This window comes from Bufo gargarizans, chromosome 5 (genome assembly GCF_014858855.1).
Source record: "Bufo gargarizans isolate SCDJY-AF-19 chromosome 5, ASM1485885v1, whole genome shotgun sequence".
In the NCBI taxonomy this organism is placed as follows: Eukaryota; Metazoa; Chordata; class Amphibia; order Anura; family Bufonidae; genus Bufo; species Bufo gargarizans.
The window spans coordinates 73,924,567-73,939,629 of NC_058084.1; the positions used below are offsets into that span (position 1 = coordinate 73,924,567).

Sequence of the window (15,063 nt, forward strand, 5' to 3'; positions counted from 1 at the left end):
CATGTCCCATTTGAAGCCCCTCTGATGCACCCCTAGAGTAGAAACTCCATATAAGTGACCCCATCTAAGTAACGACACCCCTCAAGTTATTCAAAACTGATTTTACAAACTTTGTTAACCCTTTAGGTGTTCCACAAGAGATATTGGCAAATGGAGATGACATTTCAGAATTTAAATTTTTCGGCAGATTTCCCATTTTAATTAATTTTTTTCAGTAACAAAGCAAGGGTTAACAGCCAAACAAAACTCAATATTAATTGCCCTGATCCTGTAGTTTATAGAAACACCCCATATGTGGTTGAAAACTACTGTACAGGAACACGGCAGGGCGCAGAAGGAAAGGAACACCATAGGGTTTCTGGAAGGCAGATTTTGTTGGACTGGTTTATTTACACCATGTCCCATTTGAAGCCCCCCTGATGCACCCCTAGAGTAGAAACTCCATAAAAGTGACCCCATGTAAGAAACTACACCCCTCAAGGTATTCAAAACTGATTTTACAAACTTTCTTAACCCTTTAGGTGTTCCACAAGAGTTATTGGCATATGGAGATGACATTTCAGAGTTTCAATTTTTTGGCAAATTTTCAATTTTTGTCTATTTTTTCCAGTAACAAAGCAAGAGTTAACAGCCAAAAAAACCTCTATTTATTGCCCTGATTCTGTCGTTTATAGAAACACCCCATATGTGGTTGTAAACTACTGTACATGCACACGGCAGTGCGCAGAAGGAAATGAACACCATATGGTTTCTGAAAGGCAGATTTTGCTGGACTGGTTTATTTACACCATGTCCCATTTGAAGCCCTCCTGATGCACCACTAGAGTAGAAACTCTGTAAAAGTGACCCCATTTTGGAAACTACACCCCTCAAGGTATTCAAAACTGATTTTACAAACTTTGTTAACCCTTTAGGTGTTCCACAAGAGTTATTGGCAAATGGAGATAAAATTTCTGAATTAAATTTTTTGTAACCTTGCCTTACAAAAATGTAATATAGAGCGACCAAAAATCATATGTACCCTAAAAATAGTTCCAAAAAAACTGACACCTTATCCCGTAGTTTCCAAAATGGGGCCATAACGGACTCCATAACGCTAGTGTGAACACACCCTTACTATGTATTATAGAAGTAGAGAAATTGAAATATGGAAATGTGCACATTTTTCCAAATTTTTGGTAAATTTAGTATTTTTTTTATAAATAAAAATCTTTTTTTTACTCCAGTGTCATAAAGTACAATATGTGACAAAAATAAATCTCTGAATGGACTGTATAATTAAAAGCGTTTTAAAGTTATTCACACATAAAGTGACACTAGTCAGATTTGCAACAAATGGCGAAAATGAGCCCGGTGCTTAAGAGGTTAACGAATAAGCTTCTGTTCAGCTCAGGCCGCTGCGGTTACGTAGAATACCAGGACAGTTTTCTGAGTGAAATTAAAAAATGTAATAACTGAGAAGACTTTCCGGGGCGTGGAGCAAAGCGCACGATGGCAAATGGCTGTCCTAACAAGCTATTTCTTGTTCAAACAGTGGAAGGAGGGAAGTTGTGCAGTAAATCAGTGCTGAATCAGCGCTGGAGGACGAGGGAGTTTTCTCTCAGCTGAACCACTTGTGGTGACATCACAGCTCAGCCCCTCTATAAAAGGCTCGTGGGCTCCTCAGAGCTGCACACTTTCTGCAGCAAACACCTTGTCTTCTGCTGGTCTCTGCTGTCCTCAGCCGCAATGTGTGACGCACTGGTGGGTACCTGGAAGCTCACAGAGAACAACAGTGATGATTTTTCCAAGTACATGGAGGCAGTTGGTAAGTTGTCTATAGAGATGTGAGGGTATGGCTGGGATTTATCAAGGTCTGTGTGAGTGTTGGCTTCTGGCTATGTTCACATGTGGCAGATTTTTTTTCTGAAATTGCTGGTCTCTTAGTCTACTTTCACCCTCGCGTTTTGGTTTTCTGTTTGTAAGATCCATTCAGGGCTATCACAAGTGGTCCAAAATGGATTAGTTTGCATTCTGAATGGAAAAGGATCTGCTCAGAATGCATCAGTTCAGTCTCCATTGCGCTGTGGAGGCGCACACCAAAACGCAGCTTGCAGCGTTTTTGTGTCCGTCTGATAAAACTGAGCCACTGACACAATCTGGCACAATAGAAAACGGATCCGTCCTACATTGACTTTCAATGGTGTTCAAGACGGATCCGTCTTGGCTATGTTAAAGATAATACAAACGGATCCGTTCAGAATGGATGCAGACGGTTGTATTATCTGAATAGATCTGTCCATGACGGATCTGCACAGAACGTGAGTGTGAAAGTAGCCTTATGCGTTAATGTTTGTTAAAATCCATGCATGTGCTGCAGACGTGTTCAGATGTATGGAATTGGTGTTCAATGGAGCATTATTCTGCTATGCTCTCTGCTCTCAGGTGTGTCCTGTAGAAGTGTGCTCCACTCTTGTGCCTTCTAAGTATTTGTCTATATCCACATCGTTCCCCTGTAGCCTTCATATGGAAAGCCACAATCTCTGGCTGTTCTAGGGGCTCGTACTCTTGTGAAGCTAGAAGATGGAGCCACATTTATACTACTGGAAAATTGCATGACTCGCAATTTCTTAACAGATTTGATCTCTATCAAATGATAAAAAAAAACAAAAACCTGGATGGTTACAAGAGTTTCACGTCTCCATATCATACCCTGCAGAATGCAGGTGCCATGAGTTTTTCAATGCAATGAAAGAACTGACTAAATAGGCTGCTTGGAAATGCACAGGTCACCGAGAGCACAATCTATACGTATGTGTATGCTATAACTGTAGCCACGTGGAGAAAGACTTTCAGATGGATCATTTACTCTACTACCAAATTCCTAAGTCCTAGTAGAACTTCAGTGACCCCTGAGTTATTTAGCCTTAAGGCTGGGTTTACTCAATTTATGCTTTTTTTGAAGCCAAAGCCGGGAACTGATCATACACGACGCACACATAAAGGCTGAGCCTTCTCATCCACTCCTTGTTTTGGCTTCAAAAGCTGCAACAATAAAATTCATTGTGCAAATGCCGCCTAAAGCCTCATTCACACTTCAGTGTTTGGTCAGTGATTTCCATCAGTGATTGTGAGCCAAAACCAGGAGTGGAGCCTCCACAGACATAAGGTATAAGGGAAAGATCTGCACCTGTTCTATGTTTAGAGCCGCACCTGGTTTTGGCTCGAAATCACTGACGGGTGAATGAGGCGTAAGTTGGAAATTCTCTAGTTACAAATGTAATTACTTGCGGCTGATAACCCTAATGAGATCCATTAGCAGTGTCTAGATTCCACGATTTCTGTATTTTGTAGGCCATATCCGGAATTTATATTCCCAATTATTGCAAGACACTGGTCCAGATTTACTAATCCTATAGATGGAGTAGAACGGCACCAGTTTTATCATGGGGCAGTGCTGGTGAACCTATGGCACAGGTGCCTGCGGTGGCACTTATAGGCCTCTCTGTGGGCACCAGCACCCTGGAAAATGTCTATGGTGTACCAATATGTCTTAGACTTTTCCTGCCCTTCATCAGCGCAGGGCGCACTATGAACAGCGCAGGCAGCGCATTGATTGTAGGCAGGCTATCATAGCTAACTGATAAAGTACATGGAAGATGCACTATATTGGACTGTCATAGGGGCTCAGGCTGGATGATGAATCTGGTGCAGGGATAGACACTCTTCTGACTATTTCAACTTTTTATTGGCTTATTTTAAGACCTATTTTGGTGCACTTTAGGCCCTGCCCCTCAGAAAAGCCCTACCCCCTTGTCGCATGGAAAGTGTTGAAACCCTAGATTAACCCATTTTATTTATTTTTTAGACAGATTTTTCAGACATGCTAGTACAGTTTGAGAAAAACAAGGTGGAGCATCACCTTTTCTGTACAGAAGTCTTCATGTACACAGTGTCAATATTTCAGTCCATAAACATCTGCAAACTACAGATGCGTTCCATATATTTCTCACTCCCATGAATAGAAAAGGGCTATTGTCCACAATATGGAAATTAATAGGATCTGTACTATAATCTGTGGTACAGCCATCACGGATCCACAAATATATGGTTGTATGCATGAGAAGCCAGTGCAGACTATAACTTGTGGCACATCTAGCAGTGTAAAGTGCATTTTTGGTCACCAGGTGATGAGGCGCTTATAGATATAATGTGATACTGGGCTGGCAGTGGCCTTGGTAATGTCTGAGCCATAGTCCCTCACCTGCAGCAGGGTCTGTAGGTTTTTGTCAGATGCTGCAGACTTCCTGACACGCAATCCTAGGGTGGAAAATTGGTATCAGATCTATCTACCATCAGAGGCTTCTTATTTTTGTAGTCAATTACATGTAAGGGACTGGGCCAGTGATGGACAAACTGTGGCTCTCCAGCTGTGGTAAAACTACAAATCCCATCATGCCCTGCTGTAGGCAGACTGGGCATACTGGGAGTTTTAGTTTTACAACAGCTAGAGAGCCACAGTTTGCCCATCCCTGGACTGGGCTAACGAACTTCATGGCCTAAGATAATTAACAGATTGTTGGAGAAATAAGAATGTATCCTATGATGAGGTATTGGAAAGGAAGACCTATACTGTTCCTCTACAGAGGTTCTGCTGTCTCAAAGCCACTACAGTAGCAATCTATACAAACCTCGGTCTGGTCTCAGTGATTATAAAATAGCCGCTAATAATCTCTACAGTTTGTCCTGTGCACACCTTCTGCAGAAGTCTTGTTCATGCTCTTTCTAACCCATTATTGGTTCTTCGGAGTTTTGGGGTTACTTTTCATTTGTCTGGTTAAGGCTACTTTCACACTAGCGTTTCTATTTTCTGGTATTGAGATCAGTCATAGGGTCTCAATACCGGGGAAAAAAAATCTTCTGTTTTGTCCCCATTAATTGACACTGGCGACAACGTAACTGAACAGAACAGAGTGTTCTAAAATGCATTCCGTTCTCATACCGGAGAGCAAACCACAGCATGCTGCGGTTGGCTTTCCATCCTGGGATGCGGAGCAAGATGGATCCATGAAGACCCACAATGCAAGTCAATGGGGATGGATCAGTTTTCTGACACAATAGAAAATGGATCTGTCCCCCACTGACTTTCAATGGAGTTCATGATGGATCCGTCTTGACTATGTTAAAGATAATACAACCAGATCCATTCGTAACGGATGCAGATGGTTGTATTAGTAACTGAAGCGTTTTTGCTGAACCCTGACGGATTCAGCAAAAACGCTAGTGTGAAAGTAGCCTTGGACAACGCCTCGTTTTTTGGTTGCCGTATTGGTCAATGTGGTAAGGTGCCAGCTCACAAAGCTGAACATTCAGGGTGCATATTTGCATAGTGTGCAGACATGGATATTTCATTTTCTGCTATTCCATATTTGAGGTTTATTTTTTATGTGCGTTATTAGTACTCTATTATACATTATGAATTGCTCTGCTTTGGTCTAAATGCAAGTGTACATGCCCTATAAAGTTCTCCTTTCTTCCTGCAGGGGTGGGTTTTATCACCCGACAAGCTGCATGTCACTTGAAGCCTGATGTGATCATCTGTATAAATGGAGATGAGTGGTCAATAAAAACAGAGAGCACATTTAAGAACACAGAGCTGAAGTTCAATTTGGATAAAGAGTTTGATGAAACCACTGCAGATGGCAGAAAGGTTAAGGTGAGTGTAAAATCCAAGTGGGGTATAATTCACTTGGTATACAGAAGACTGGAAGCTCACTACAGTCTTTTTTTTTTTTTTTTGAGGATCTTACTAGTTATAGTAGGTCATGCCTAAAGAAGCACTCCCACAAATATGTTTATCTGTTGGTAAGGTATACGATGGGAAGAATAGTGCAGGTAACCTTTGTGACTTGATTTCTGTCCTGGTCTTCTGTACCTCATGCCCAGCCCTTGGGCTCACAATCTAACAAGGTTGTGTGGAAGGAGGTCTGTTTCACTGTCCATGCCAATAAGACATTGAAGTGGCATCTCTTTGGCATGCATAAAGAAATGAACTTGTGGTCCACATATGAGACACTGTAAGACTTGGCTTGCCTGTCACATTGTACAGTACAGACTCTTGGCGCTCAACTCCCAAAATGAAACCACTGATGAACAGATTGCCTGCACAAATATATGTAAAATGTTTCCTCTACCAGTGTTCAATAATCCTTGAATAATATATTTTAAAATGGCCATAAGGTACAGTACCTTCAAATCTCAGATGAAGTTCTCTGTACTAACCTTCATGAATTATCCTCTACTAACACAAACACTCGGCCAGAAGGTGTCACAACCTCTCATTTATTGGGTAGCTGCTGGAATTGGATATGGGGGATTTACACAGATCTTCTTAGAAGTCTATACAATTAGCCAGCTGAAGTAGGGCCTCAAGTTCAATAACTACATTGTACCGTAGGGGATGGGGGCTGTTTGAGTGCTAGATTGGGTCCCAGTTAAGCGCTAGAATGGTGACTTGCGTTCCCCTGTTAGATTTGAGCAGCAGACACAGAATGGCAAAGGCCACAGTTCTCAAACTACTCTCGAGCATTGTCTCTGTAGATAATTGTATTCCCCATAACTAGCATTTGAGGAAGACTAACAATTTTCAATGTGGCACCATCCTACTAGAGCACTCTAGCTCATGTAACCGGTCCTCCACTTCCTACCTTTTTAAGGCCTCTTTCACACAGGCGTGTGCGCCCCCCGTTGCCGTATTGCGGATCCGCAATACACGGGTGCCGTTCCATGGGCATTCACTTCAATGTCCACAAATCCAGAGATCCGGAACGGAACCCTACAGAGTGCTTCCGTGGGGTTTCGTCCTGTACTTCCGTTCTGCAAAAAGATAGAACATGTCCTATCTTTTTGCGGAACGGCCGTATCGCGGACCCATTCAAGTGAATGGGTCCGTGATCCGCTGCGGCTGCCCCACGGACTGTGCTCGTGCATTGCGGCCCGCATTTTGCGGGCCGCAGCATGACCATGGGGCGCACGCGCCTGTGTGAAAGAGGCCTAACTGTTTGCACTTGCCAACATCTGACCTTCTTTAAATAAAATGTAATTTACTATTTGTCCCTATGTTTTAATGGTTTGTCTTGTATATTACAGTCACTCATTACATGGAAAGATGGAGTATTAACACAAAAGCAAACATGGGATGGCAAAGAATCTACAATCACAAGAGAAGTGAAAGATGGCCGCCTGATAGCAGTGAGTACAGAAGTTTAATGTAGATTGGTCAATGAGTGATTACCACTTTCTAGAAAGATTGAGAATTCTAAATTCTCCAACCACCTCTGACTTATGAAGGTGTTCAGTGCTAGAAGAATATGTAACATGGTGCCATACAGCAGCAGTCGTCCTAATGAGCATGACAGACAACGGCCCACACCAATTGTGGCCAATATTTGTTATAATTTGTGATAAAATATGGCACAACTTGATGCAAGTAAGCCAGAAATTCTCGGTACCCTTCCTGCAGATGAAGTGTGACTTTCTCTCATACCTCGTCTAGCTAGCCTCCATTCCTGGTTTTGATTCACAATCCCTGATGGAAATCGCTGACCAAAACACTGACTTTCGAATAAGGCCTTAGACTGTGCCCCTTTCCATTAAGTAAACCAACCTGTGGTTGGTATAAAGTCAGACAAGTCTCGCCTTGGACCAAAGGTGTTCTATACCGTGAGCCACTGTGATAACTTTAGCACATCCTTAGGGTGCACTCACACAACCACAGGTATTGTGTGGACCCATGGAATAGGATTTTTTTTTTTTTTGTCATGGACCTAATGAGAGGTATACAAACCTTAGAATTGCAAATGGAGGTAAAAGCCTAAAGGTCTTGTCCAGGAATATACATGATGGAAAGTTCATGGCTCGTGAGAAAGCTGACTTATAGGGGTATTCCAAGACTTTGATACTATGGCATGGCACAGGGTAGTCCATCTGTATCAGGTTGGTGGGTGTCTTACACACCAAACCTCCAGCTGTTTAGTTGTAGTGCTGGAGCTACACACCTCCATGTAGTGAAGAAATGTAGTTACCAGCTCCATCTACCACACAAAAGAATGAGCTGTGTAGTTCTGAAACCTACCTCCAGAGCTACAACAGCTGATCTGCAGGGGTGAGGGGTACTGGATCCCCACTGATCTGACACTAGAAGCATGGCCTGTAAATGGGTTATCAATATCAAAATCTTAGAATACCCCTTTAAAAAGGGCAATGGCAGTTTACCCGGAATGATGAGCATTCTGTTACAGAATGCTTAAGTATTGCATGGGGGTTCAACTTTCAGCGCTTTCGTTTTGGAATTGGGTTTGGGATAGTTGGCTTTCACCTGTGATCTTCTTAAATATATGGACTCTATCAAATCTTTTTGCTTGAATTTCTCCCTTATCAAGCCTAGTCTGACCAGATTACAATAGAGAATTTGTCATGACTTCTGCCTTGTGTGAACCTGCTTTCATGTGCAGTAATGTATAGATGTGTGATTTTCTAATCTGTAATGTTTGGTTCCTAGACTTGCATTATCGGTGATGTGAAATGTGTACGGATCTACGACAAAAAATGAGCTCTTCAGCGCGTATAATTCATACTGTAAATGTAAGCTCAGTTCAATGAGCAGTACACCGGTCCTGAGCCCCTTGGCTGGCATCAAAGCTTATGTGATATCTTGTGGTCATCTATGATACTTATACAATAAAGCTTTTGTTCTCCAAATTTCTTGTGTATATTTTTTCCCTTAAAGCACTCAAACACAAACTCTACATTGGGGTTCACATGGACAAATAAACATGAGCAATCTAAAAGAACAGACCATTGTTTTAATATGGCAATTTAGAGAAACTGTTACTGCCATTACTGATATGCCATTTGCATGGAACTAAGCTTGAACTACCAGACCTTTTAGTGTATCTTGGTTTTGGATGAGGTATACCCAAATTGTTGGTGAGACTTGATGTGTATGTTCTCTTAATTTAAAGGGACACTTCAATCAGGAGTTTTCTTTTTTTTTCTTACAGTCACTGCTAATTAAAGATAATATTGTCCTATACAGGCAGGGGATCCATTGTCAGTTTACTGCTGCTGCGAGGGAGAGAGTGAATGGTAATCCTCACTATAGAATAACAGTGATGTCTCTAGTCTCTAGACAAGCTTCTCTAAAGATGTCCACAGAAGAGCATTGTGCATGTACTTGTGTGTGTGATGCTCTAATTGAGTCGGTCATCCCCCTTCCCTCTCCTGTCGGTGAACGGTCTGACTAAAAGTGAATCAAGGCTCTTTAAAAGATTTTTTGTTTGACCTCCTAAATCTGTCTGTTGGTGGCCTGGAACTTGAAGTATGTACTGTGGCTTCCAGGACTACAAGGTGAAGATGCACTTGAAGGAAATACAGTATCATTAGAAAAGGCCTATCTCCCCCCCCCCCCCCCCCCACACACCCTCCCATAGAAGTTTTAGAAATGAATGGAGTGGCATGCCCAACTCATTTCAGGAGGAGTGTGGGGTCCTAAACATGGGACCCCTCCCAATCTCCTAGTTATCCCCTTATCCATAGGATAAGGGGTAACTTCGCCCAAAAACTCCTTTTAAGCATATACAGTGGGGAGAAGGGCCCCTGATTTGATGTCGTGGTGTCCTACGTCAGGTGTCGCTCCCTGGGGTTCATTGCAGTGAAAGTAGAACACTGGAGAATGAGGTCAGAGTTTAAAGGAACAGTCCTTTTTGCAAATTGTAATGCTGAACTTGAAATGCATGGAGCAGCAGGTTTAGTGTTATCCTCTGGTACCAGCTGCAGAGATATGGTGACAGGTTGGATGACTTTGCTTCTGCACTTGGGTCTTACTGGCCTAATGGTGGTCTGGTGCGTCAGCTGTAGTCCCTCACCTCACTGCTGTCTTCAGTACGATTCTGGAGTCAGATGCTCTGCTAGCTACTTCCCAACTATCGGGACAGTATCTCTTTTTTTCCCTCTATGCCTTGCACTCCCCTGGACTTCTAACTCTCCTAGACCTCCTCCTGGCAGGAAGTTGGATCAGTGGTCAGTGCAAAAACTGCAGGATTTTATAGTTTTTAAATATAGATGGGATATGATAAAAAAAATAAAATCTCATGCTATGTATGAAAAATGTGACTTAAAATGGGTACTTTTCTGATGACACATTCCCTTTAAGACAATAGCCCATATTTACTAAAGTGGAACAATTTGGCAAACTAAGTCACAAAGTGGTGTGTGTATATATCAATCATACATGTTTTATTGAATTTTTTTTACATTCCGAAGCGAGTGTGGCATTTTGCACCAAAATTCTGGCAAAAAATCTGTTTTAAAGTAAGCCAACAAATAGTTGGAAGTCAGAGAAAAATATCTATCCCTCCACCAGATTTATCATCCAGCCAGAGCACCTGTGATAAATGTGGTGCAGGTCTAGATAACTGGTCTAAGCTCTACAGGATTAGAAAATCTGGGCCAATATTGAGAATGAAATGACTGTCCAAGTTAGGAAAAATAATTAAAATAAGTAGCCATTGTTTGTCGAGTTGCCTCCCTGGTGGTCTTTGATTTTCAGGGCTGTAGTGTTAACTTCATGGGCACCACATGCTGTAACCCTACAAACTAAGCCCACTCGATAAGAGCAGAGGGGTGGTTGATACCACAGTGTCATATTGCTTTATACCATCCCCTGACTGTGCCCCACCTTAATATAAACCTGCCTTTAATATTGGACGATCTCTTTAAGTTTGCCATACGCTAAAATGGGTGTAAGATGAATGCTTGTTTGATCATCAGATTTTCCTCCTGATTCTACCATATTCCCTCTCATATACAATCCCAATTTGGTGGATGAGTATTGTGTGACTATGGCTGCTGGAGGGTAGTTTTACTTCATTAAATCCGTTCCCAATGGGCAAAGTTTATCTTTATGAAGTGAAAATGTGTTAAAAGGATTATTCAAGACTAAAAGACCTCTACAGAGTAGTTGGACTCAGCTTGGGGTTCATACTTAACTGATCCCTACTGCATTGCTCCACAGATTCACATCTCTGGGAATCTAAATCCTGTTGATGGGCATCACGACGTCGCCACTGCAGTCAGTGATTGGCTGCAGTAGTCATTTGTTGCCCATCAACTAGATGTTGATTCCGAGACTTGGGACCTGCTGCTGAGGCAGCCATTGAGCGATGTGAACGGGACCAGGTAGGTATGAACCCCACCGCAGGTCCAGCCTTTCTCAAGGTCTGTTTAAAAAAAATCTTAATGTCCCTCACATACTCAATTTAAAGGGGTATGATATATTTCTGACCAGGAAAATACTTGTTTTATAATTTGTGCTTAAATAGCAGATTATAATTACCGCAAATACGAGATGGTTTTAAAGTGTGTTGTGCTGGGTTTCCCATACATGTCTGAGCAGATTGCCACCTTTACCATATGGCTGAGCCGCTTCCTCTGGATTATCTAATTTCCGGCTTGTGTGCTATGTAGAGAATAGGTTTCCTGTATCTGCTGTGATAGAAGTAAAGCCAAGTATTGTTCATATTTGCACAGCCTCTAAACATATTGCCTGGATCTGTCATCAGTTTACGTTTTACCAGTTTGGAGATATGTGTACTTTAACTACATGTACATAGCTTTGTATCTCCTAATTCAATGAATGTTGGCTCTAATGTCTCAATGATGAAAGTGCTGTACAGAAGTTAAATGTGGTTAGGTGAGTACAATATTAGTAGAGTAGAAAACCCTTATCTTCAGAATGACACCAGATCATAAATTTAAGTCTGTCCCTTTTTGAGATCTTGTGCTTTGTAGCACCTGATGGCGACATGGTTCTTCAGGCTTACTCTGCAATGCCTGTTCACCTACTGCTTGATGGGACTAAGGTCTGAGTACCAGGTCACTGACGCAAAGTGATAAGCTCCTGGATGCCCATCATGATGAAAGTGACCTACAGTATTGTCCTTTTGGGAAGCCACTCAAAACTTGGAGAGCAATGTTATTTAGTTGATGATGGTGTCAAAGGGCCTAGTGTGTGTACATAGCTGACCAATGAATGCATAAATGACATCTTCATAGTGTTGACATACAGCTGTGCAGGGAGTAACACTGTTTGCACTACTGCCTATTTTATCCATTTACCTGCATGAGGGAAAACCACAAAAAAATTGTGTAGTTATTTTAAGAGGTTTCCCATGAAAACTTCACCTGTCGGCAGGATAGGGGATAAATATCGGTGGGTTGAGATACAGCCATATATTCTATATTAAGGAATGTAACAGACCATTTTCTCTGATATTTAAAGGGCTTATCTTGGAAATAACAATGACTCAGGGCCCCTGCCGATCAACTGTTAGGAGAGGCCGGATTCTCTTTCAGCTCCACAGCCTCTTCCTAGGCTATGTGATGTCACCGTACATTGGTTACATGGCCTAGATGCAGCTCAGCCCCATTCAAATCAATAGGGCTGAGCTGCACTACCAAGCATAGCCGCTATATGATGTACAGCGCTGTGCTTGGTAAGCATCCGGGAGCTCCGCAGCTTCCCGAAACAGCTGATTGGTGGGGGTCTGAGTCCCAGCACTCCTGCCATTGTGATAATGATGTCCTATCCTGTGGATAGGTCATCAATTTTATCTCCCGTCTTTAAGGAGTCTATAATAGAGGGAAACTAAAGTAATAACTGGAATGGGGCAACTACAGTACCCTGAAAGATTAATAAAATTAGGGTTTTTCACTTTAGAAAAAAGACGACTAAGGGAAGATCTAATAACTCTGCTTATTCTTAAATCTTCATGTTCTCTTGGATGACATTTTGGGGCTTTGGAACTGATTACTCAACTTACTGTACAATGGTTTCAACATACAATGGTCGTCCGGGAACCAATTAATATTGTAACTTGAGGAACCACTGTATATCAGGGGTCAGTACAGAGATCTCTCCCATCTTCTACTTATCCCCAGGAATGTGATTGTGATGAGGGGACATCCTACATGTCTGGAGGAAAGAAGGTTTCTACACAAACATAGAGGATTCTTTACTGTAAGAGCAGTGAGACTATGGAGCTCTGTGCCTGAGGAGGTGGTGATGTTAAACTCACTAACAGACAAGAAGGGTGTACTTTATTTTTTTGCCTTTCTGGAGTGTAGTAATTTTATAGGTTAGTTACTAGAATTCTGGAGAAGGGTCATTGATCTAGGGAGTCATTTATAGTGGCCAGATTGGAATTGGAATTTTTCCCTAAAATGAAAGAAAATTGCTTCTATCTCATGGAGTATTCTGCTTTCCTCTGGATCAACCTTGCAGGATAATAGTCTGATGGATGGATGTCTTTTTAATTCTAACAAACTGTTATTTAAGAAGAGGAATGTTCTGATGGAAATGCCTACAGTCCAAAGAACATGGGGAGGGATCTCTCATTTGAGTGGTAATGCATAGTGATGATCGAGCACCATCGGGATGCTATAATGGAAGTGAATGGGAGAACCCGAGCATTAAACCAGGCACCCCCTGCTCTGACGAGGGGAGGGTGCCTGTTCATAGGGAAAGGTCAGAAATTGATGGAAACACCACTGAAATGGTTCAGGAACAGCATGGGGAAGATGTCTCACTCTCAATACATCTTGGATTTCCACGTCGCTGCTGGGAACCATGTTGTCCAAGTAGTACGCCACTTTTACAGACTGACAATAATACGTACAATTTTTTTTTTTTTTTAGATGAAAAATTAAGAATCATTCTTTCCTGTATATAAAGTGCAAGTGCTGCCAAAAATTACAAGGAAGAGGTACTCCAATACAACCTGTATATCACTTAATGGAGGGCCTCATTGTGGTACAATAGTTCAGTTAGTAGGACTCCTATACTCAGTGCAGATGAGTGTATGCAGCTTTATAAGTGAAAGGGCTGCCAAAAATTACAAGGAAGCGGCACTCCAAAACACCCTTTGTTGCACATAAAGGAGGGCGTCATACAGACCCTTCAAAAATTTTGATTGATGGCCTGCTGGTGACCCTCAAACATTTGGAGCAAGGACCTGGTGACTCTAGATAACCACGATTGCATGTCCCAGTGACGGCGACGATCCATTCGGATGTCTGCCCTATTGACTTTCGATGTTCTTTTCTGCGCCTACCATGGTGGTAACGGGGAATCAGGGTTTGATGCCGGAGATGGAGCCTGAGAAACGGTTCCACATCCAAGTGAGGTCAATGGCTGAAATCAGATTGGCTGTTGTTGCCTTGCCCTTTTTTTCCTAATTTTGAGCCACTCAGAGAGGGTGGGTCAAGTTATTAAAGCACAAATGTCCAAGGAAGGCAGCAGGTGTGCGGCAATTACCCACTCCCGACTCGGGGAGGTAGTGACGATAAATAACAAGAGGCCCTGTTATTGGAATAAGTACACTTTCCGTTAACGAGGATCTATTGGATGGCAAGTCTGGTGCCAGCAGCCGCCTTGCTCCTGGCCTCCACAACGTTCACCCAGTGTGCCGTCATGGTGAGGATTGTGTTGACCAGACTCTTGGATACTGCGACTGGACTTGGTGGAAGACAGGGTGGTGCTTAACCGACTAGAAGCATTATCTGCTGCAATCCAACCGACCACCTGGTTGCACTGGTCTGACTTCAAGAGTTTTGTCCTGCGATGCCCTGCAAACTGGGACATGAAGCTAGGTATTGTGGATGATTGTTTTTCTTGTACTTTTCTTGTAGCAGGCACAGTATCAACGCGCCCAGGGCCATGGCCTCTGCGTGAACCATAAGCATCACGGCCACTTCCCTGTCCTTAATGCTCGCCTTCTTCATATTAAATGTTATATGCATGCTAAAAGTATGGAAAAGAAAAATCTCTGGCCCTGACACACAGAAGGTGATGTACAGATGTCACAAGTCACTGCAGACACCCTCTATAGAGAAAGTATTGAAAAGTATGGAAAAAAAAATTGCTGGCTATATTATATTGCTGCCGCCACACACAATAGTCCTTAAAAGGACTTTTGGGTCTTTTGAAATGTTTTTCAACTAAATAGTTTGCGATCACATTCCCTA

The 15,063-nt window shown here is 42.3% G+C and overlaps 1 protein-coding gene across 1 annotated transcript; it reads left to right on the forward strand.

Moving 5' to 3' along the window:
- Positions 1 to 1,651: 1,651 nt before the first annotated feature.
- LOC122939017 (fatty acid-binding protein, adipocyte-like) lies at positions 1,652 to 8,739 on the forward strand. The gene is made up of 4 exons (XM_044294933.1): positions 1,652 to 1,807; positions 5,523 to 5,695; positions 7,129 to 7,230; positions 8,540 to 8,739. Exons 1-4 carry the CDS (start codon positions 1,729 to 1,731, stop codon positions 8,588 to 8,590), a joined length of 405 nt encoding a protein of 134 aa, XP_044150868.1. The 5' UTR covers positions 1,652 to 1,728; the 3' UTR covers positions 8,591 to 8,739.
- The last annotated feature ends 6,324 nt before the right edge of the window (positions 8,740 to 15,063 follow it).

Bases quoted from the DNA above. Each gene is read 5' to 3' on its own strand.
- LOC122939017 (XM_044294933.1), top strand. From the start codon at position 1,729: ATGTGTGACGCACTGGTGGGTACCTGGAAGCTCACAGAGAACAACAGT. The intron at 5,696-7,128 runs GTGAGTGTAAAA...TGTATATTACAG, and splicing joins CAGATGGCAGAAAGGTTAAG to TCACTCATTACATGGAAAGA. The intron at 7,231-8,539 runs GTGAGTACAGAA...TTTGGTTCCTAG, and splicing joins AAGATGGCCGCCTGATAGCA to ACTTGCATTATCGGTGATGT.